At 37.0% G+C, this 21,720-nt stretch overlaps 2 protein-coding genes across 3 annotated transcripts; one reads left to right on the plus strand and one right to left on the minus strand.

Moving 5' to 3' along the window:
• Nucleotides 1–1,220: 1,220 nt before the first annotated feature.
• LOC136820944 (uncharacterized protein DDB_G0283697-like) lies at nt 1,221–19,263 on the plus strand. 2 transcript variants are annotated; one of them, XM_067077177.1, is made up of 14 exons: nt 1,221–1,478; nt 2,487–2,515; nt 8,766–8,842; nt 9,770–9,988; nt 10,533–10,733; nt 11,083–12,004; nt 12,398–12,498; nt 13,245–13,427; nt 14,761–14,958; nt 15,504–15,579; nt 15,912–17,116; nt 17,438–17,653; nt 18,195–18,508; nt 18,782–19,263. In XM_067077177.1, exons 1-14 carry the CDS (start codon nt 1,320–1,322, stop codon nt 18,950–18,952), a joined length of 4,071 nt encoding a protein of 1,356 aa, XP_066933278.1. In that variant the 5' UTR covers nt 1,221–1,319; the 3' UTR covers nt 18,953–19,263. The 2 variants fall into 2 exon arrangements, with proteins under 2 accessions (XP_066933278.1, XP_066933279.1); XM_067077178.1 differs by having other exon boundaries at nt 12,398–12,486.
• A 405-nt stretch (nt 19,264–19,668) lies between these two features.
• LOC136820860 (testis-specific serine/threonine-protein kinase 3-like) lies at nt 19,669–21,152 on the minus strand. Its single transcript, XM_067077098.1, has 2 exons — nt 20,354–21,152; nt 19,669–20,092 (listed from the first exon to the last, which is right to left on the minus strand). The coding sequence occupies exons 1-2, from the start codon at nt 21,150–21,152 to the stop codon at nt 19,764–19,766; spliced, it is 1,128 nt and encodes a 375-aa protein (XP_066933199.1). The 3' UTR covers nt 19,669–19,763.
• Nucleotides 21,153–21,720: the final 568 nt, after the last annotated feature.

Here is a 21,720-nt window from a genome sequence, read left to right on the forward strand (position 1 = left end):
TTTTGAGTCAAAAATTGGATTTTTGATTGAAATATTGCGTTTTAGCAGGAATTTCAATTCCAAAATGGTGGAATTACCCAAATCCCAAGCCCAGATGACTTTGATTTTCCTGTAGTATTTCCAGAATACTATCACTGCAAGAAAATTTGGACCCATGTCTATTGACATTTTAGAGATTTTTTCAGTCCAAATTTGGGTTTTTGGCCTGAAAAATGGCTCTTAGCAGGAATTTTATTTCCATAATGGCGCACATAGACGCATCCCAGACGCAAATGATTTTGATTTCCCTGGAGTATCTCAAGTATACTATCACTGCAAAAAAATTTCAGTCAGCATTTAAACTCAGTTTGTAGAAGCTTGCCTTAAAAAATGCTATTTTTTTGAAAAATATGATCTTTTTTTGCTAAAAAGCGATTTTTGAAGACGCCATTATGATTTTTTGAAAAAAGTGAAAAACTTGAAATTCATTTTGCTTAAAGACTTTATTGAAGACTTCCATCTCTGAAAATTTCAGACATGCGAATCAATAAGTTTGAAGTTCATGAGCTTGCAAAATTGGCCTTAAAAAGCATTTTGCTACCCAAAATTGGCTTAAACGGCTCGTTTAGGGCTCTAATGGGCACAATTTTCAATCCAATATGATTATTTTTTGTTGTTTCTTCATAAAATTTAGTACAGCAAGTGAAAAAAATAAGATTTGCAATAGTTTTGACATATTTACAGGCCTGAAAAGGCCAGAAAAGGCCATTTTTTCCAATTTTTGCCTGCAGTGCGAATCAGTACCCCCCGGGGGGTTCGGCCAATTTTGAACTTCTGACCTTAAAAATTGCGCACGATGCCTCACAATAGGTTAAATTTTCATAAAAAAACACTACATCTTGAATTTTCTGACTTTGCCTCAAAAATGACTGTTGACGCCCTACCCTAGTAAAATAATGCTATGATCCTCATTTATGTATCAGAAATTCTTTAATCTTAGAACGTCAAAAAAAATAAAATGAAAAAAATAAATGCAAAAAAAAATTCATGAAACTTTCTTGTCTTTTTGTCCCGCTGCAAATTATATTGAGACAGATTATAGGCACTTTCTCCCCCTCTTGCTTAGAAAAAAAGTTTAAAAAAAGTTGGAAATTAAAACATTCTCACACATTTCAAAATTTTTTTCTCAACAATTCTTGCATTTTCAAATTATTTTTGACTCTCCACTGTAAACAAACTTATGATTTTTAGAAGTTCCAAATAAAAAGAAAATGAAAAATAATAATTTAAAAAAGAAGCTATAAAATAAAACGCAACCATTTAAATCAAATTTAACAAGGATGTCTGGTTCTAAAAGAAAAGTCACAATTGATGCTGGTCGTAAGATTTCAACATCAGGAGATATGTTCCAGTCAGGTGGTGGTAGTAGCAGCGGATCAAATCAACAAAGAAAGAAAAGTGTTTTTGACAGACTCGGACATACTGGTTCAAAATCTATGGTGAGTAGTTTATAAGGGTACACAAGGCAACAGAAGATCCTATTTGACTTACTTTAGCTGAAGGCTACAGTAATGTTTTTTCCACATGGCAGAAATTTATTGCAGTCTAGCCAGCATCTAGCCATTTTTGTGCAACTACACAAACAAGAAAACGTTCAGTGACAAACAAAATAGCAAGGAAAAACTGCAAGTACTTGCAACAAAATCATGTCGGGCACTTGAAATTTTTGCTGCAATATTGCTATTGGTGCAGTAATTTATCTATCCTATAATTTATCTATCCTATAATAATAATTGCTGTCTTGGGTGGGGATTGTTCCGTTTTTGAAAAGACTTTCTCATTGTGCATTTACTTGCGCGCTTGCAACGCAATGTTAACCATTATGCAGTTGTCGCCTTTTAAATTTTATCTGTGTAGCCTTAGCTTTCATCTTAGCTTTGGTCCAACCTGGATATCCCATCAACCCTTACAAAATTTCATGAAATTTCAAGATTATGATGTCCCTCCAAATCGAAAATTATAATATATTTTTTGATACAATGTTAACTTGAGAAGAATCTGAAAAATTTTTTGCCATTAGCAAAATGTTCAAATATCTCGGCCATTATTAAAAGTGTTTTAAACTTTGCTTTTATTCCATTCAGAGAATACCGTAGGTTGGCAGATATTCTCATTCCCGGGAAACATTCCTGGCGTATTTCTGGGAATTCTTCGCAATTTTTTCCATGTATACTGGCAAAAATAATTTTTTTGCTGCGTACAAGTGCGTAGACAACACACAGCAGTTTTTGGACTGAGCGCCTTGCGAATTGAAGCTACTGTCCTACCCAGACAGGATGTTGGTCTTTATTCGTTGTAAAGTGGCAATAGGAAAGTCTTTCCAGGAATGAGAAAGTTTAACCACCATACTACAGTATTCAGTTTGGTTGAGTGGTATTGGCGAGTAAGGCATAATTTGGATTTTTTTTATTGTTACTGAAAGATTTCTAATATTTTTTACTTTGTAGGGAAAAGGCAAGAGTGAGAAGTCATGGAGGTAAGTCTTTCATTATCATTATCTTTTTTTTGGATTGTTTCCTTCTTGGATACGTTCTGTATAATGTAAATTTTATGTTAAGACTTACATTCGTTTCAAAAAGCTTTATGGGGCGTAGCCCAGGGTCCACTTTTAAGTTTTATGATAGACTGGCTGGTGCGGTTAATAGTGAGGTCTGCTAGCACAAAAATACTTCAGATGGTGATTAAAGCATGAAATTTGGCACAGATGATCCTTAGAGGGTCTAAAACTTAATTTTAAACAGTAACACCAAATTTTGCCACCTGGCCACCTGCCAGATGACGTCATCAGGTGGCTGGGCAAAAAATTATTTTTTTGAAAATATTCAAAATCTGATGGTTCCAGCGGAAAGAGCATGAAATGCTGATAAAAATTGAGGTATAAAACATGCCTTGAAAATCTTCCTATCAAAAGTTATAGAGGTTGAAAGTTTTTTGATGACGTCATCGTTAGCCTTTCCAGGCAAAACTTAAAAACCTCGTAATTTTGGTACAAATTGACCAAATTTCATGTTTTATACATGAAATCATATCAAAATTCATTGCTTTTTCCGATTCTGATGTTCTAATTGAATTAAAAGCTTTAAATCCTACAGAATACTAAAACTTAGATTTTGAGCTTTACAAGGCAAATCAACGCAGCGTTCTCCCTTCAGGAACACAGTGTACAACCAACTAATTTTTTTGGATGTTTTAAGCCTTCCTATGTTGTTTAGACCCAAGCATCAGATGGAACTTCGAATTTTGACATGGATTCATGTATAAAACACTAAATTTGGTCAACTAGTTCCGTTATTACGGGATTTTAGGTTTTGCCTGGAAAGGCTTATGATGACGTCATCACAAAACTTTAAACCTTCATAACTTTTGATAGGAAGATTTTGAAGGCATGTTTTATACCTCGATTTTCATCAGCATTTCATGCTCTTTCCGCTGATACCATCAGATTTTGAATATTTTCAAAAAAATAATTTTTTGCCCAGCCACCTGATGACGTCATCTGGCAGGTGGCCAGGTGGCAAAATTTGGTGTTACTGTTTAAAATTAAGATTTAGACCCTCTAAGGATCATTTGTGCCAAATTTCATGCTTTAATCACCATCTGAAGTATTCTTACGTTTTTATGTGCTAACAGACCTCACTATAAGTGGCCCGGTAGTATAAAGCAGTTCTCAATATTAAGCTTGAGCTTGCTTAGGTTTTATTTGTTTTTGCAAGGTAAAGACCGTCTGAAAATGCAAATCTGTTATTCATGTTTGTTTCCCAATCTTAACTATATTTTCCCAAAAGTAGTCAAATGCTACTAGTCTACTTCACTGGACTCAGCTTCGTCAAGAATTATCAAAAAGCAAAGTTCAGTTCAGCCAGAAGTAGGCTCTTGTCTTTATAAATTTTGTCTTTATATAAAGTCTGTCTCAATATAATCTGCAGTGGAGACAAAAAAAAAGGCTATAACTTTTGTGCTTTTGTGCTCGTTAAAATTCTTATCAAAAAAGAAAAAATTAAAAAATATGGAAGGATGAAGATGAAAAGTGAAGAAGAAGACTTTTTGAAAAATGGTCCTATGATCTTCCTTTTTTATAATTATCAGAAACTCTTTAATCTTAAATGCGAAAAATTCAAAAAATATTTATTCTGTCAAAAAATACGGCTCAGAACTCTTGTTGACACGAAAAAGGGCTCTTTTTTGTTGTTTTACGATAGTTTTCAAAATCAATCAGTGATAAACTTTAGACTATATCTTTCAATTGAATAATTTTTTTTCGAACGTTTTAAATTTTAGCACATTGATTATACTCTAAGATCAAAGAATCACTCGTGTGAAAATGATAATCATAGCATAGTTATTGAAGAAATTGATTTTTTCTTTTTCATTTTCATTCTTCTTCATTCTCTGATTTAAAAGAAAAAAATTTCTTATTGAAAATATTCCACTCTTGAATATCTTTTCAACAAGCACTTTAACAGTCAGGCACTATTGCAAATTAGGGTTAATGCGAGTATTTAGCCTAAAATTATCCTAACAAGGATAAAATCTATATCCTAATTAGGATAAATGGAAGAAAAACTCATTCCAAAGTTGAGGCCATTTTGTTTCAGCCCATGATCGAGTTGAAGCATTTTCTACATTATCAGCAGTAAGCGAGTGCATTCTGTTCGAGAGTAGATTTCTGCTTTTCAGTCTGACGTCCAGTAGAGGGTTCCTTGCGACTGAGTGCAGCCACTGACCTTTATATATCCCTGGACCAAGCTTTATCCGTCATCTTTGATCGAAGTTTTTGGAATTGGTACCCGTAAAGAAGCCCTTGCAGTGTTCAACATTAACGTCTAACGACGCTACGTCATCAAAAGTTTTCGAGGAAAAATAGGTCTAGCGCTCTCGGTGCATTTACACCGCTATTGAGTAGTGCCGCCATTAGGGTACCACTTTTCAAAAAACTCCGATCAAAGAATTTGCTTGGCCGGGATTGAGAAACTTGGTCCAGGGTATATAAAGGTCAGTGAGTGCAGCATTTGGTCGTTGGAGAGAGCACGATTGCTTAGGTCTAGTGTACTCTTTATCACTGCGCAGTTCACTAGGAACAATGCCACAAAGAACCGGGAGGATATCAGTAGGTGTGGGTTTGCTGAATCCGCTTAAGAGTTTCAAACAGATGTTTAGAGAAACGTCAATTTTTTTACAATGCGTGTTATGGCTCCAGATTGGTGAACAATACTCTGCCATTGAATAGCACAGAGCCGATGCGATTGTGCGGAGGGTGGTAAAGTCTACACCCCAGCGTCTACCAGCAAGATTTTGAAGAAGATTGTAGCGTTTTTTATCCTTCGAAGAAACGTTTGTAAGGTGCTGGTTGAAAGAGAGGGTTCGATCTAGCGTCTCGCCGAGGTAGACAGGATTTCACTCAAAGCGTAGTTTCTCGCCGTTGGTCGTAGTAACGTTGAGTTCGTAATTAGCTTTCCGATTCGCTTCAATATTAATCCATCGTCTGAGTCCTAATAATTTGCTTTAAAAATAATTTGAACTCTTTTTCTTGTAAGAATCTTTGTTTGAAACCAGAACTGACTAGGATTTCATTGTCAGTTTTGCACTTCGCTATTATTCACAGTTAGAAGAGAATGTTTCTAAAGGGCCTAAAGCTTGCGTCGCAGTATGCATAATTTTAACTCTCACTTGGACCACGTGCTATTGAATTATTCATTCCGAATTAGTGTCCTTTTCGTAAAATCAGCGATTTCGAAATAAGTCTTCTTTTTTTCAATAAATTTCTCTCAAATTGCAGGCGTGCGAATACTACAGCTGTTATAAATTTAAGAAACACAAATTTTCTATCTTCATTCTTTCTATCGTTTGTAAGAATATCAAGTTCTATTTGACATATCTACAAGAGGCTTCTTGACATGTGCTCTATTACCAAGGGGTGACAATCTAATGAACGTTACTTCAATGTCAATTTGATGTACAAATAACATCCATTTCACGACAAATGAACGTCTCAATGCTGTGTGCCAGCTCGGTTATGAGCGTTTGAAGTCAAATTCCATACACTAATGCTCTTACACCTATACTAGTCGAGTGGAACTTTGAAAATATAAGAAACTTCCCAGCTTGCATAATGTACTTCTTATAGCATACGGCGATGAAGGTTGGGAGTTTTCATTTTCTTTACATATAGGCCATTTTTATCGTCATACATGTAATTTTGTCTTATCTTATACTATTGTTAGTAAGTACTCTTACTTGCTTACGAGTATTTAAGAGAGAGTGCATCAAATCATTAAGTTGTGGCACGGGTTGTTGTTATAATAAGAGATATATAAACGATTGACACCATTTTGAATTGATAGACGGACCTCTCTTATTGCTTCCACTAGACCTTTCATCAGGAACTGTTCAGAAACTTTCATAAAAGGCTGCAGTTATCGTCAATTTCATTGAGATCTGGACTTCCTCAGAGTACCTCTTATGACGTCATTTTAACTTGGCTGATAAGTTTATTGTTGTTTTTTTGGAAAACTCACTGACTCTAAAATCGAATTAAATAAAATAATTCACTTTTACACACTGGTGCATATAGTCTGGCATTTACGTGAAGGGTTTTTGGCATTTACACTAATCTGATGTAATGTTCCCTTCAGTTCGCAAAAGTCAGTATATCACAAACAAGACAGTCTGTTATAACAAATCTTCTGATGAACCTAAAGAAACAGTCCCCGATCCGAAAAACGGGCGAGAATATTTCCCCGAATTCATGGAGGAGTTGCATCGGGAAAATCGGTTACAAGAAGTTTTACAGAATCATTTTTTTCAATTGCGAACAGACAAGTATAAACGTCGCTATGCTATATGTGAAGTGAGCCCAAATGAACGGACGGTTATTCTGTATGCAATGTCAGCTTCGCTTAGTGTACGACTTGAGGAGTTGGCTCTACTCTAGGCTGCACGCATCCCTGTGAAACAGTTTTTGTTATAATGAATGCGAATCAGACTCGAAAAAGCTTCCGCTTTAATTCTTTGTTTTAAACTTTACAGTACTTTACACCAAAGCTCAATAAAAAAAACAGGGCTTATGATTTTGTGTATCTAATCATATCATTCTTTCCCGTGAAAATTTTAATGTTGTCAAGGATCTTCACCTTACAAAACTTGTAATGTAAAAAGATTCTAAGCGGACGTGATTTTTTAGGCCAACTCCCATCCCTTATAGAAAAACAAATCGAAGGGATGCTGGTAGCTTAGCCCTTTTGTAATACTTAATTGCTTTTACAGATAGAGGTTGTTGTATGTGACGGATGATTTTGATTTTGGGAAAATATTGGTTACGACTAAATGACAATGTTTGAATTCGTTTTTAACTCTTCCCGGCAGACTTAACTTTTAGCAAAATGCTACTTATTACATTTTGGAAACGTTTCAACATTTGGCATAATTCTTCGATCATAATGTCTGGACCGGTGTTTCACTGCTTCTTAGACGAACCTATAGACTTATAGGGTTGGACTTGAAATTATTTCGAAATAGTGCATATTCTTTGTAATTAATTTAATGATTGAATAATTTTTAACCATATCTAGAATATTGAATAAACTACTGTAGAAAATTATTCAAAAAAATTATTTATGCCATAAATTTTCAAATCCAGTAGATACAGTAACACTCTTTATCCCCATTTCCCGAAACTCCTTGGTGTTGCGGTTCTGCTGTTATTCCTTTTTTATCTGATGGAGATAATCATATTATTATATATTTTGGAGATGTTGTATCTCCACTATTTCTACTTGCTGTTTTATGTATATTTCAACTTCTAGTCCCTGTTTGTTTGTACAAAATGTTTTACCTCAAGGGAACTAATTTTCGCTTTTTTCGCGGTTGTTCGGCAAAACCGCGAAAATTAGAATCCGCGAATTACAAATGTGGCCACTTTTCATCCAAAAATTTGAAAAATCCATAGGAAAATGAAAGAATTGTGTCCACACAGGTCCACAATAGGAGAAAATTGCGAAAATTTATTCCTGCGAATCGCGATTTTTTCGATTTTTTTTTCGACCGCTAAAATTAGTTCCCGCTAAAATTAGCTCCCTTAAGTTTGGTGAAAAAGATAAGGAGAAAGCCTTAAAAAGGTGATTCAAAAGTTTTATACATCGGTAAAAGTAAAAACAGAATGTTTAAAAATGTGCACTCTGTTAGGCTGCACGCATCCCATCTGATATGATTTGATATATCAAAATAAATTCTGGGGATGTGCGCAGCCTAGTACTTTGTTTGCACTACCTAAAAGGATGATTGCATTTTCGTTTTAATCTTCCCCCAAAAGTCTAGTTCAGACTGAAGATTAATGAATTGTGGATAGCTCTTCGATTGACTATCTAAAATCAAACATATTTCATATAAAAAAGGCGAACAAGAAATGTAGATAGCGGTATCAATAACAGCGGGATACCTGAAGTATTTATATAGACACTTGGAGAAAAATGACAAAAATCTACATTATGAGTTGTGCTTATCGCAATTTAGATCAGTCCGAGCCGGGCTTAAAGATATTCTTTTTCATTAGAAAAAAAGGAGGTATGTGGCCTCTATGCAGAAAAAGCAGAATAAACAATAAAGAATTTTAAACATTTCGTGCTCGCGCTGCGCGGCAAAGAAAAATTTGTCTTTCTTTTCTTGAAAAAATGCACTGTAAGCAAATGGTATGTTAAATGATATGGTTTAGTATGTTTTTCCCTATTTAGCGACGGTGAAGAAGATTATGGTGAAGAAATAGAGGATGTTCAAGTTTATCAAGAATCTACTGACCGAAGAAAATCAGGTTTACACTTGACTTTTGTTAAAATGACCAAATTTCTAATCTGTTTCGGTGAGACAGATTTAATTTATTGTTCTACGGGAAGACCTCCAGAAAAATATGGTCGGTCGGTATAATAAAAATGAATTTCTTAAAATCTGCGGTCGGAAGGTCAAAATAAGAAAAAAAAAACTGAAACTAAAATAATTGTGACGTGTGCAGTAAGTTTTTTTTTATCATATTATTTTTTCGATTTTGGAAAAAACAGAGTCGTTCGTGCCCGCAGAACAATAAATTAATTTGGTGCCCTAGTGATTAATAATGAAAGAAGAGCAATTTTTGACTTTAAGTATGATCATCTTATTAGCAATCGATCGTATACCAAATTTTACCAGGTGACTATTTTGTGCAGTCTTTTCAAAAAAATGCAGCTAAAATAAACTAATGATGAAAATTTCCATCCCGAATTTTCGGCGAATTTCGCCACTTCGTTCGGCCGCGAAATTCTTCGCTTTTACGGGGTACACAGTCAGCCGTATCTGAGCAAAACATACAGTAGAGCCTAGATTATTGAACTAATGTCATGTCATACACCACTTGTCCATCGCATCTATAAATAAACCGTCGTTTTTCTATAAGTTTCCCATTTCCGCACTAAGATTCCTTGCCATTTTTCTTGCGGAAAAAGACCAGGATTTCGGATAGTTGAAAAATAAGCTTCGGAAAGTTAGCTAGTTTCTAAAGGTAGGCACAAGATTTTCCCTACCTTTAGAAACAAACCCTTTCCATGCTGGTTAGCACGGGGAAAATAGCGAAAAGGAGAAGTGACAAGAATCTTAGTGCGGAAATGGGAAACTTATAAAAAACGACGGAACCCTAGGAAATCAATCACTATACTAAGGAGAAATAGAAAATTCTTCTTTCGTAACAGCTTGTTTCTCTATTCTGCAGAACCAAAACAGAGTTCCAAGAAGAAGAAATCGTCACAGCACACGCGGGACTCCGATGTCGACGACTATAATGATCACGACGTGCCGCCGTCTTCGTCGTTGTCGTCGTCGTCGAAATCAAAGAAGAAAAAGTCACGGCAACGAAGTCCGCAATCGGCTGTGGTGTACGCCCCGTCAAAAGGGCGCCGTGATGACTCAGAAGATGATGATATTGAAACAGGTACTTGTTTTATGACACGCAATAATTATCATAAATTTCGATACTGGAAATTTCAGGAAATTTAAATGTTACAATTTCGAAATTTCAGTACTGCCTTGACCTGATGGAAGGGGTGATAGAAGTAAAAATTAGAAATCCATTTGGTAAAGAACCAAAATGTACTGCTTTTGTTGACTCGTTGGCAGAATATGGTCAAAAATTTTCAAAGTCTTTTCGATTCGAGAGTGCACTACTCATCAATGCTTTAGAGCTTTGAAATAATACTTGAATATAGGATTTTCTTTGGGACTAAATTTCGTGGTTTCACGGATCGGGGAGATATCCCAAAAGAGACATACAGAGACTTCTTTCGAATGACCTTACAAGGAATAACATTTCAACATTTCAGTGAAATATGTAAAATTTAGTTCCTTCTCAAAATTATGTGGATGAGCTCGACGGCGAAATTTTATTTCATTTAAGTAGTTATCGTCTAATCGGCAAAGCTATTGAGATTTATACTGTCCAGGTTATCCTGTATATATCTTACTTATTTCATCCACAGAACGAAGTCATCGCAAGAAGAAAAAATCGTCACCCGACTACGCACCAAAAAGTAAAAAGCGACGAGTCGACGACGATGACGGTTATTATGACGAAAATATCGTGGGTCACGATGACGACGAAGATGAGATCCGAAAAATTCGGCGTAAGACCGAGTACATGTCACCGACAAGTGATAATGAACGAGAACTAAAGAAGAAAAGTAAGTAGTTTTGAGTCACAGTCTCTCCTAAGCTCTTTTATAAAGACGAACGGTTTTTGTTTTTTATAACCCGGACCGATTCAGCCTTTCCCAAGTGGTCCATGTAATACGTTAAGATTTCCGGCACACTTTGAATCTAGCGCTTTCATGAATTGCGAGAGGACTTTTTTTACTCTTGCGTTAAATATTACTTTCAATCTAATATTTGTGTGAAAAGCACGTTGACTGTGCAACTTAAGTAGGGAAATCAATGGCTTCGAATCCTACATAGGAAATTCAATTCTACCATCCGACTATACCGCGCAAAACCAATATAACTTCTCAATGAAAAGTTTCTGTACTATTTCAGAGAAAAGTAAAGACAAGGATAACGATTCCAAGAGAAACCGTTACGATGACGATATTGGAAGCTCTTCTCATCACAAGAAAAAGAAAAACAAATCACACGCCCGTTCAAGCGACGAAGAAATGCAATCTCTTCCAGAGGAGAGCCGACGCTCTAAGAAGAAATCTAAGAAACATCGTTCTCCATCTTACAGCGAAGAAGAGGAACAACATGACGAGGAAGCGCACTACAAGAAGAAATCATCAAAGGGGGAGAGCGGGAAATTCCGTAATAAAGACAATAAAGGGAGACGACAAAATACTCCTCCACAGGAGCGTGGTGATGATTATTCAGAAGAGGGTGGAGAGTCTGAGGGATACAGTCCTGAGGAGGACGGTGACGATGATCACCGTGGAAAACGAAATCTGAACAAACAGAGGAACTCGCAAAAATACGGTGACCGTGGTGGCAATTTCAGTGATAGCCGTGGTAGTAATAAGAGACGTTCCGGTGGTGGAAATTTTGATGATGACGGTGCCAGTCTTGGTGGTGGGCCAAACGAAATGGACGGTAACCGAAGAAATTATAATGATCGTGGTGACCGCAGAGACGATGATTGGAATAGAGGAGGCTCGGCCAATTTTAACAGAGATAACAATGATTATCATATGAACCGTGGAGGAAGCCGTGACGGGCGGGATGATTTCCGACATGGTGGAAATGATTATGAACAAAATTACCGGGGTGGAGGCAGCCGAAACCAGGACTATAATGATCAACAAGACAATTGGAGAAATAATAACCAGCAGAACCAATACAATAACAATCGAAATAATCAGAGAAATAACCAGAGATTTGATCGCAATGATCGTGGGCGTCAAGGAGGGCGGTTTATGAATAGGGGCGGTGACGTGGATGGTGGCTATGATAATAGATACGATAACAGGTTTGTATTATGTGCAAAAGTCTTTCTTTTGAAATTCCGAGACCTTATTATTTTTAATAAAAGCAATACAATGTATAGCAATGTGCCCTCCCGGTTATTACCATAATGGCTTTATGGCAACTCCTGAACTTGGGCACAGGATGTACGGTTAATAAAAGCAATTAAATTTTGGCTTTTTGTCTTTTTTCGGGATTTGCAGCGCCCACTCCCAGGCAAAACAAAGGTGTATCTCAATATTGTCAAAACATATTCAATGAATTAGTTAAACCTTTTAAACTAATGTCTTATGGAAGTTATTTTGACGTTTTGGGGAAACCCTATTTTGCGGTTCTGTGGTCCTTTTAGGGTTGTGATTCGCTTGCATTATACTTGTCTTCTTGCTTATACTCTTAGAAGGGACAATGATCGCCAAGACTATGTCAACAACAGAGGAGGCGGTGGCAATAATATGGATAACGATGGTGGTTGGAACAGTAGACAAGGTCAGACACCAGGTTTTATCAATTTATATAGTAGCTTACATGATATGCACCATTGCAATGTCTTTCGCGAACCCAACAGCTGATTTGTTGTAAGTGACGTATTGACTGATTTTACGTCACTTACAACCAATCAGCTATTGGGTAAATGATGTAATGGTGCATATATATGAATATTCCTTATCTTGATGTGTGTACATCTGTTATGGTTGTATGAATTCTGAATATTTGAATGAACTTATCATGAAAACCTGTTTTAAGACCTTTTATTTTTGGATTTCGGATGTCCAAATATCAAATGTACATTTCAGTCCAACCTTCATTTTCAAATTACTGATACTAACATAGCTTAAAATCAATACATTGATGAAGCGCTTTTGAACGTTTGTACTTTCGGAATACAAACCAAACCATTAATATCAGTTTCAGTAATAATTCAGGCCCACCTTGTCTTATGTATCTGGAGAAGTATGTATGAGGGGGTTTATCTAAAGAATCCTGCATTTACTAAAAATAGACAAAAGAACGACACATATTGTAAAAAACGACAAATGTCGCCATCCACAACTCCGACCGAAATTTGTGATTGTACTACACCTACATATCCATTCCTATTTGTTTATCACGGGAATTAACTACATATGGTCTAAAGAATGACAGATTATGCATGCGTGTTACAATGTAGGATTCTTCAGAGGGACAGACTGGTATTGATGAGAGTAGACTATCTGTTAACTAATAATCCATTCATTGACTTACAGGTTACAACAATGATGATGCTGGTGGTCGCTATGGTAACAACGATAACAATCACCATCAAATGAACAACTACGGAGGTCGTGGTGGTGGTCGCCAGCGTGGCGGAAGAGGGCGTGGCAACTTCAACAATAGAGGTGGATTCAACAACAGGAACCAACACAATGAACGCTATATCACACAACGTGGTGAGTGGCTTTTTTGTTGTTGGACGACTAGGAATGAGATAGAGTTTTTACAAGTTCTTATGTGATTTGGTTGGTCGTTACCGTCAACTGCTCTAACTTGGGACGATTGGTCGAAACATGGGACTGTTGATATCTGGCCTGTATTTTCATTTACTGTTAAATCTCTTTGACAACAAATTTGTTTTGATAACTCCGCCAAGTTTATCAATCATACTTTCTGTCATACATGTCACGATAACTTTCACTGATAGCGCGCCCTTTTTAACTTTTTTGTTTTCATTCAAAATGACCGGACGTCGATTGGAGAATTAGAGAACGCCCGCCGCCTAACCTCCTATCGCCCGATTAGATTAACAAATAACGAGTGTGTAACTTGGCGCGCGAGTGACGTCAAACGCTCCATTGTTTTGCAACTAATATGGTCTTCTTCGTTCCAGACATTCGCGTGTGTTCCAGACATTCGCGTGTGTTCCACTACGGATTTTTTTTCATATTTCGATTTAAAAGCCTACTCGGTACTCAAATCAAATGACTTTGGAGGTTCGGTGAAATGGTGGCCGAATAGCCGTCCCATGTTCTGTCATATAGTCCCAAGTTAGAGCAGTTGACGGTAACCAGTAATAAAACAAATCTGTTACTTTTTCTAAAGAATACGTCATTTTTATCACTTCAAATGACCAATTATCAAAGTATCTTATAAAAACTACATCTCATCTGAACGACTTCCGTACTTACGGCCAACAATCCAAAAGCTCGCTGAACAAACTAAGCTAAAACCAAAGCGGCATATAATTTGGGAAGTTTTCATTAAACAGTTTTTATGAGCGGCAGGCTTTGTCCATATCTCAAAATATTCTCGTTAATTTGCATTTTCAGCAAAAATTGTTTTCGTTTGCAAATTTCTGGATTGTTATCCATAAGTACGACTACTGCGCTAAACAGAAATATTCTGCAAGAAACTTTTATAGAAAAAGGAAATTCAAATGTACAGTTGGCGCTCTCTAATTCGATCTTCAAGGGTAATTTGATTTTCATCGAATAAGGGTGCTTATCGAATAAGGAAGCGTTGTTTATGAGAGTTTCTTGTTGACGGGGACTTTAAATTTCATCGAATAAGGGAGCCTATCGAATAGTAGAACGTCGAATTAGAGAGCGTCAACTGTATAATGACATTGTAAAGACGTAAGCGCGTTTGATTTTGTTTTTCTTTGCGAAATGAAAAAGATTATTCGTTCATATGTTTAATTATTTTGTAAAAGTTATTTCAGACTTTGAAGATTTGATTAAGCTGACAATAAAAGCGATCATGATGAATGTTATTTGATTGCTCTAGACTATGATGTTGGACAACGGTACAACAATCGGGATAACAATCGGGATATGCAGCAACAAGATGATCAATATTACAATAACAGTAGCAATGATGGACGTGGGGGCCGATTTAATAACAACAAAGGGAACTTCAATAACCGGGGTGGTGGCAATCACCAACAACAACCCGCCTATGAGTTATCCCCGATTCGGGACAACAGTGAGTCCGAATAGTTTTTATCACGTGTCGAGTTATACAGTACAGAGTTAAAAGTTATTCCGTCCCAGACTGATATGAACTCCGTCTCCAAATAATAATAAAATGTAAAATCCATTATTCATCTCTTGCGAAAAATCTTGCTTTGACTACTGACTGTAGGATGGCAAAACTTCTCATTGCCGGGGAAACATTCCTGTTGTATTTTTGATGCATACGAAATGTGTAGACTACACACAACGACCTTGAGGTCGCTACTTTTGTACCCACCCAGAGTATTGGCCTTTTTTTTGTTGTAAAGTGCCAATAACACGTTTTGGGATTGCCTAAGGAGCTTCCTACTTTTTGATTGTGAAAAAAAGTCGTTTTCCAAATACCCAGGTGGTAGCTGATAGTCAATACTTCATGTATATAAAATTTCATTTTAGAAGATTCATTATCTTTCTATACAGCCTGGTTCGATTACACATATTTCGCAAATTCAAATTTCCTGAATTTGAATCTTTGGAAGGATTTAATAGATGAAAACCTTTATCTCCTTAATTTAGGTTGGATTGGGGACATCAAGATCTCGGATGACAGTGAAGATGGAGGCGTGGATGAGAGAAGCGAATCAAGATCTAGGTATGAGCATAGGTTTTACAAGCTGTTATTTGAATTTTAACAGGACAAAGAATACTACTGCTAAGTAAAATGTTATGAAAAGTCAACCTTTATTAAAATTTTCGTAAACATCCATTCAGAAACACTTACGTCTCTTTAACTCGAACCTCTATAGCTTGGATGTCTTCTTAACTCGAACAAATTTAATGGTCCCTTCAGTTAACAATAACTTATAAACCTTACTTTATAACTCGAAATTTTCTTAACTCGAACAAATTTGTGTTTTCCCCGTGTGTGTTCGAGTGTTGAAGACTCTATTGTATTTAGAATCATTCTTACATTTCATTGTTCAGATCGCGAAGAAAGGATAAGGATGACAGCCAATCGACCAGAGATAACGAAAGCTCAGGTGATGAATCCTCATCCAGGAAAGAATCGAAAAAATCATCAAGTAAAAACTCTTCATCAAAATCAAGCAGTAAATCGTCGAAATCATCCTCCTCAAAGAAAACTGGTGAAACTCAACAACAGAAACACGAAGAAACTTTCGAAACTGAAACTGCGAATACCACTACACCTGATTATGGTGAAGACATTGATGATCAAAAAGCTGATGAGGATAGAGACGGTAAAATGGCTTTTAAAGCTACTACAGAATCAAAGAAAACTCCTGATGACGAGAAGGAGCCGAGCAAAGAAGCGAGTGCACCACCAACTCCGTCTAAAAGTAAAGACAAAAGTGAAAAGAAATCGAGTGATAAGAAATCTGCTGACTCATCAATGTTATCGCCATCATTGAAAGGTGATCTGTCGAATGTGACGAGCCCGGATCTTTCAGAGACTGCTGCAAGTCCACGAAAAGCAAGTAAAAAAGACAAAGATAAAGAGACGTCAACGAAAAGCTCGAAAGATAAAGACAGGTCTACGACGAAAGATAAAGACAAAGATCGGGAAAAGGAGAAAGAGAGAGAGAGAGGAAACGATTCACCAGCTAAAAAAGACTTATCCAAGAAGATGGAAAGTTCTGATGAGAAAAATAAAGACAAGAAGAGTTCATCTTCATCATCGACAACGCATAAACGTGTATCCGCAGTTAAAAACCTTTCTGACGGACCCTCTTCCGGATCACAATCAGGCCGAAAAACACCGGAACTCAAATCGTCAACGGACACGTCGAAATCATCGTCAGATAAAAAGGATAGAACTCGTGATAATTCTGTGGATAGTGTTCGTTCGCGTGGTGGCCGCGAACGCTCAGTAGATAGCACGCGTGATAAGTCGGAAGGGAAAAGAGAAAGAAACAGTAACTCGAGGACTGAAAATCTTCTTCGTGATCGCGACCGCTCGAGTAGATCCACGCGCTCGCCGCTCGTACAGAAATCGTCCAGACGTGGCCGCAGTACGGAACGACAGGCGACGCGCTCACCAGATAATTCGCAAGACCGTAAAACAAGAAGTTCTCCTTCTCGTAGCAAAGATTCGTCGTCACGTCGTTATTCGCCAAGAAAGGACAGGAGAGACAAAGATAAACGAGACAGGTCAAAGGACAGAAGCAAAGGTAATTAAAGAAGTGACATGGTTTGATTTTTCTCAACTTTTTTCGAGAGCGTTTGTTTATCTTTAGAAATCTTGATACTTGATATATGACCTTAAAAAGATATTCAAGTTCTTCTATAAGTAAGATGACTTTAGACTGATATTTAGAGTTTTCCAGGGTATAAGTTAATGGTGAATAAGCCTCTGCCATCAGTTAGATAAGATCATTTAAAAATATGTTACCCCCTACCTTTAATAGACCCCCTCCCTTGAATATAAATATATTTATTGAAAAATTTGTTTGTTAAATACTGGTTTTTTAATGAAATATTCTGCATTTCAGGTGATTCTAAAGAAACTATAGCGACCGCTTCTACCAGTACTAACCTCTTGGCTACCATCACTGATTTGAAGAGTGAAGACGGTTATGAGAGCATATCTGACGATGACTTGGATCTTTTTGATGAGGTGGAAGAACCAAAAATGCCACAACCCATGGACGTTCTCAATGTGGACTGGACATTGCTGTCGAAGATGAATAAGCCACAAACAGCTCAAAGTATGTAGATAACAAAGAAAAAGTTAATGATGTGTCTTTATTGCGCTTTGACCGGTCACCTTGGACACCTTCTTACCAAGAAAGTTTTATGTATTTCTTTCAAATAGACTTGAAATTGGTGCTAGAAAAGCAATTACAGCCCGTCAGAACTCGAAAATATTCTCTTACACCAATTTAGCCTAATATGTTCTCCCTATCATTACAACCCTCAAGCTAGAGATGTTTTCCATCTAGAATTGGGATGAATATTATCTCAGCTTTTTGGCTCTCTGTCTGGCTGAAAGATTTCGCGCAGAAATATTGCATCTAGAAATAAGAACCGTAGCGCTTTTTTGTTCGGTGGCGTCAATATGCCTGAACAATGTCGTCAGAAGACCGGAGAAACTTAATCTAATTAGAGCGGAGTGTGGTGTAGGCAGAAAAGACGATCTGTTATGAGAGATAAATGTCTACTACTTCAATTGTAACCTTTTGTCCTATCTCAATCGTTGCTGATTATTATCTGTTGTCTTAATTTTTACTTACGTGCATTCTTTTTCAGCTGAAGAAACCGGCATCCCGCATTATCTACTTAAGCTGACTCCAGGACACGTTCTTTCTGATATCGGTTACTCACCGTCTCTCTTGAGTAAGAAAACGTTAGAAAAAGTCGAGAATCTCTGTCTAAAAGCTTCTAACATTGATCCATCGACACTTGATTCGACAGAAGCTAACAAATTACAGACCGGAATGGCTATGACTGTGCAAAAACTGTTCAAGCAACGACAAGCGCGAGAGAAACTCTTTAAGAAAGACTTTATTGGATTGAGAAGTGATCTTGCACTAAGAAGACAACTTCGACTACCACTTGAGAAGGTATAAATATTTAAGTTTTAAAAGCGTGAAATTTTTATGGGACTTACAAAATGCCATACCTTGCATAGTGTCCTCCCTCTCCCTTTTTAAAAGGGGGGAATTTTTTTAGCAAAAAAGCCTAGGGGAGAGCAAAGAGGTTTTTTTTTTAATCTAGGGGGTTTAAACAGGTGGGGGGTGGCAACCAGAAACTTTCAAAATCTTAAGGAGGCACTAGGACCCTATGTCTTGGTGTGGAAATGGCGCATGCAATAGATGTTTCAAATTTTTTCTTAGATTGGCATCAAATCAAATATGTTCTGTGCTGCACCGCAAAACTCAGTCGATTATGAACTCTTCGCAGCTTCGGTTGCAATCTTTGATAAGAAACCCCAATCGGATGAGGAAGTGACTGCTTACGTTACAACCCCATCAAAAGTTGGGTCTGTTATCACATGTAAATCGTAGATGTTGACACACTTGAATGAATTTCTTTGAATGGACGATCCCTAAAATATCTTTTTGGTATAATGTCGCGATCTTTCTCGGCTTGATAAACAATCTCACAGAACACTACTATTTCCAAAAGTTTTTTGTGGTATTACAAGAGAACTCTTCGTGATATAAGACCACTTGTGGTGATTACGGTGGTACAGTGTAAATTTTAGAAGGAATTTGATATCTAAGATTGTGTGGCACGATCATTTTTAACATTTTTACTTTTACCTACTGTACTTATACCTATCTAGATTTCTTTTTGAAATAAGTTATACACCATATACGATACATCGAAATTTCTTTAGCCAGTGAGACATAGTGGGACAGTGGGAATGTTTTAGCCGTTAGAAAGTTATTGAAGAAGCCCTATGGGGGTGGGATGCATAGGGATTTAAAATTCTATACTTTCAATCGTTTACATTTAGGGATATTCTTTAGAACACTGGCATTTCACAGTGGGATGACATTTTCGAATTCTTTTCCTACCTGGGTAATGGGAAGATATTTACAGCAGGTATAGGGTCCCACGGGGGCTGTGACACTGGGTTGTTGAATACCTAGAACCAATGGAATAATGCTGCCATTTACGTCGTATTCTTAAATATATATGGTCAAGCACATGACAGAAAGGAATATCAAAATTTATATTTGGTTTTTCAGAATTAAATTTTTAAAAGATTTTATTTATTTTTTTGATTTTTATTTCTGAATATAATATAGGAGATAGGATATTTTACAAAATCTACAGGACCAGCCTGTTTGATATTGCGAGGGGAAAAAATTAGGAAGTTGCTGCGGCAGGTGCTGGTTGTTGGGCACCACCAGTTGCGATCTCGGCGTCTGCGGGTAGTTTTTCACCTTTGAACCAACAGTGCTCTTTAATATCTTTAACAGTGAATCGTTTCTCAACCGATGGCTCAAGCATTCGACATATAAGATCTTTAGCTTCTGGTGTAATCTTCTTACGGCTTGAAAAATGGACAGGACGCATAACTTGTTCCAATAAAGTTTTAAGATTAGAATCATCGAAAGGTAGACTTGCACTGACCATGGTATATAAGATTACACCAATACTCCATATATCTGCAATAGTACCATCATAAGCGATACCTAAAACAAAAATAAAGTTATTATAGTAAGTAGAAGAGTAGATTAAAAAGTTATGGAGTTAACAAGAGTTCGTTCAACTATTAAAGGCATCTGAAATATATATGCAATGAAATATCTTTGCCATTTGGGTATTACAGGGATGCAAGAACAGTTAAGTCTCATAGCAAGTGAAACACTAGCTAGTCTTCAAGTTAGTACAGATTTTAATTGAAGATTGAAGGAGTAAAGACAAATAAATAATATAAATTTCAAAATCATTACCTCTTAGAATTTCAGGAGGTGCATAAGCGTAAGATCCACAAAAGGTTTGACTAAGTCTCCGCTTTCCTGTTTCCGGGTTGACCATTTGTCCACGAGCGAATCCAAAGTCGGAAACAACAACATGGAAATTCAAATCGAGTAAAAGATTTTCACATTTTAAATCTCTGTGAACGATTCCAAGGGAATGGAAATACTCAATAGCTGTAATCAAGTTTCGAAAGTATTTTCGGGCATCTTCATCTGGCATTGGACCACGTTCACGTATATACTCCAAGAGGTCGCCGTTCTCGGCAAGGTTCATTATCAAATAGATACGGGTGTTGGTTTCGATAGCCTCCAATAAGGAAATACAATTCGGGTGACGCAAACGTTTTAAGACTTGTATCTCACGTGGTAAAAATTTAGTCAAATAGTCCTCGGGTGCCTTTTTCTTCGAAATAATTTTGATAGCGACACGACGTTTATGCTTTTTAGATGTGGCAGCTCTTACAATAGCGTAACTACCTTTGCCAAGTTGTTCTCCTAACCCATAACCGTATTGAGCAAGCAAAGCTGCAGCCGAATCGAATGCCGTTTGAGGCTGAGGCTTTGGTGCGGCTTGAGCAGCATCTTGTTTGGAGCTGCTAGACGTTGCTGCTTGTCCAGCGGTAGCTCCTGCTGTTGCATTGTCAGTAGCGGTTGTTGGTTTAGTAGTAGACTCCTTCTTAGGTGTTTGAGTATTGGTAGCTGGTGTATCTTTCGGTGGTTCACTGTTTGCGCTAGCTCCGTTTACGGTGGTTTTGCTGGATGGTTGAGACATATTGTTGGTCGGTTTACGAAAAATATTACGAAGATTGAAGTTATTAAGAAGCGATTTTCTCTTGTGTTGTTTAGAAGTTTGTTGGTTCTCATCGGCCATTGAAGAGACATGAGATGATTTCCATGATATCGTAAGTGCAAAGTGTTATCGATTTTTAGGCGAGGACTGAAAATGTTGTTTGTGACGTCAAATATTTTATTGTTTTATTTGACGTCAACGAGAACTTCTTTTGTCTAATCACGTGCCGCATACTCCTGTTTGGACAAAAACTTCCATGCGCACGATACACTGAACGCCCAACCAACCGCCCATTTGGGCAGTCGAGTCAACAACAAGGGTGGATGCAAGGACAGCAAGCAAACCGAATGCAGTCGGGTGCATTCATAATGGACCCTTGATAGTATAATTTTAAAGTAACAGAAAAAATGTTCAAGCAACATTGGAAATTTTTTGTAATTAAGATCCTAAAAGTCCATGAATGTTTTAATTAAATGATACTATAGAAATCTTTCTTTATTGGCACAGTTTTTTTTTTGTAAAAAGTTTTTTACAAATTTTTCATACCATA

Source organism: Clytia hemisphaerica, unplaced genomic scaffold (genome assembly GCF_902728285.1).
Source record: "Clytia hemisphaerica strain Z4C2 unplaced genomic scaffold, Clytia hemisphaerica genome assembly, whole genome shotgun sequence".
NCBI classification, from domain to species: domain Eukaryota; kingdom Metazoa; phylum Cnidaria; class Hydrozoa; order Leptothecata; family Clytiidae; genus Clytia; species Clytia hemisphaerica.

Coding starts and splice junctions, on each gene's coding strand:
- LOC136820860 (XM_067077098.1), bottom strand. CDS start 21,152: ATGTCTCAACCATCCAGCAAAACCACCGTAAACGGAGCTAGCGCAAAC. Junction 20,093..20,353: donor ACCTCCTGAAATTCTAAGAG/GTAATGATTTTG, acceptor TTTTTGTTTTAG/GTATCGCTTATGATGGTACT.
- LOC136820944 (XM_067077177.1), top strand. CDS start 1,320: ATGTCTGGTTCTAAAAGAAAAGTCACAATTGATGCTGGTCGTAAGATT. Junction 2,516..8,765: donor AAGAGTGAGAAGTCATGGAG/GTAAGTCTTTCA, acceptor TTCCCTATTTAG/CGACGGTGAAGAAGATTATG. Junction 17,654..18,194: donor TAAGCCACAAACAGCTCAAA/GTATGTAGATAA, acceptor ATTCTTTTTCAG/CTGAAGAAACCGGCATCCCG.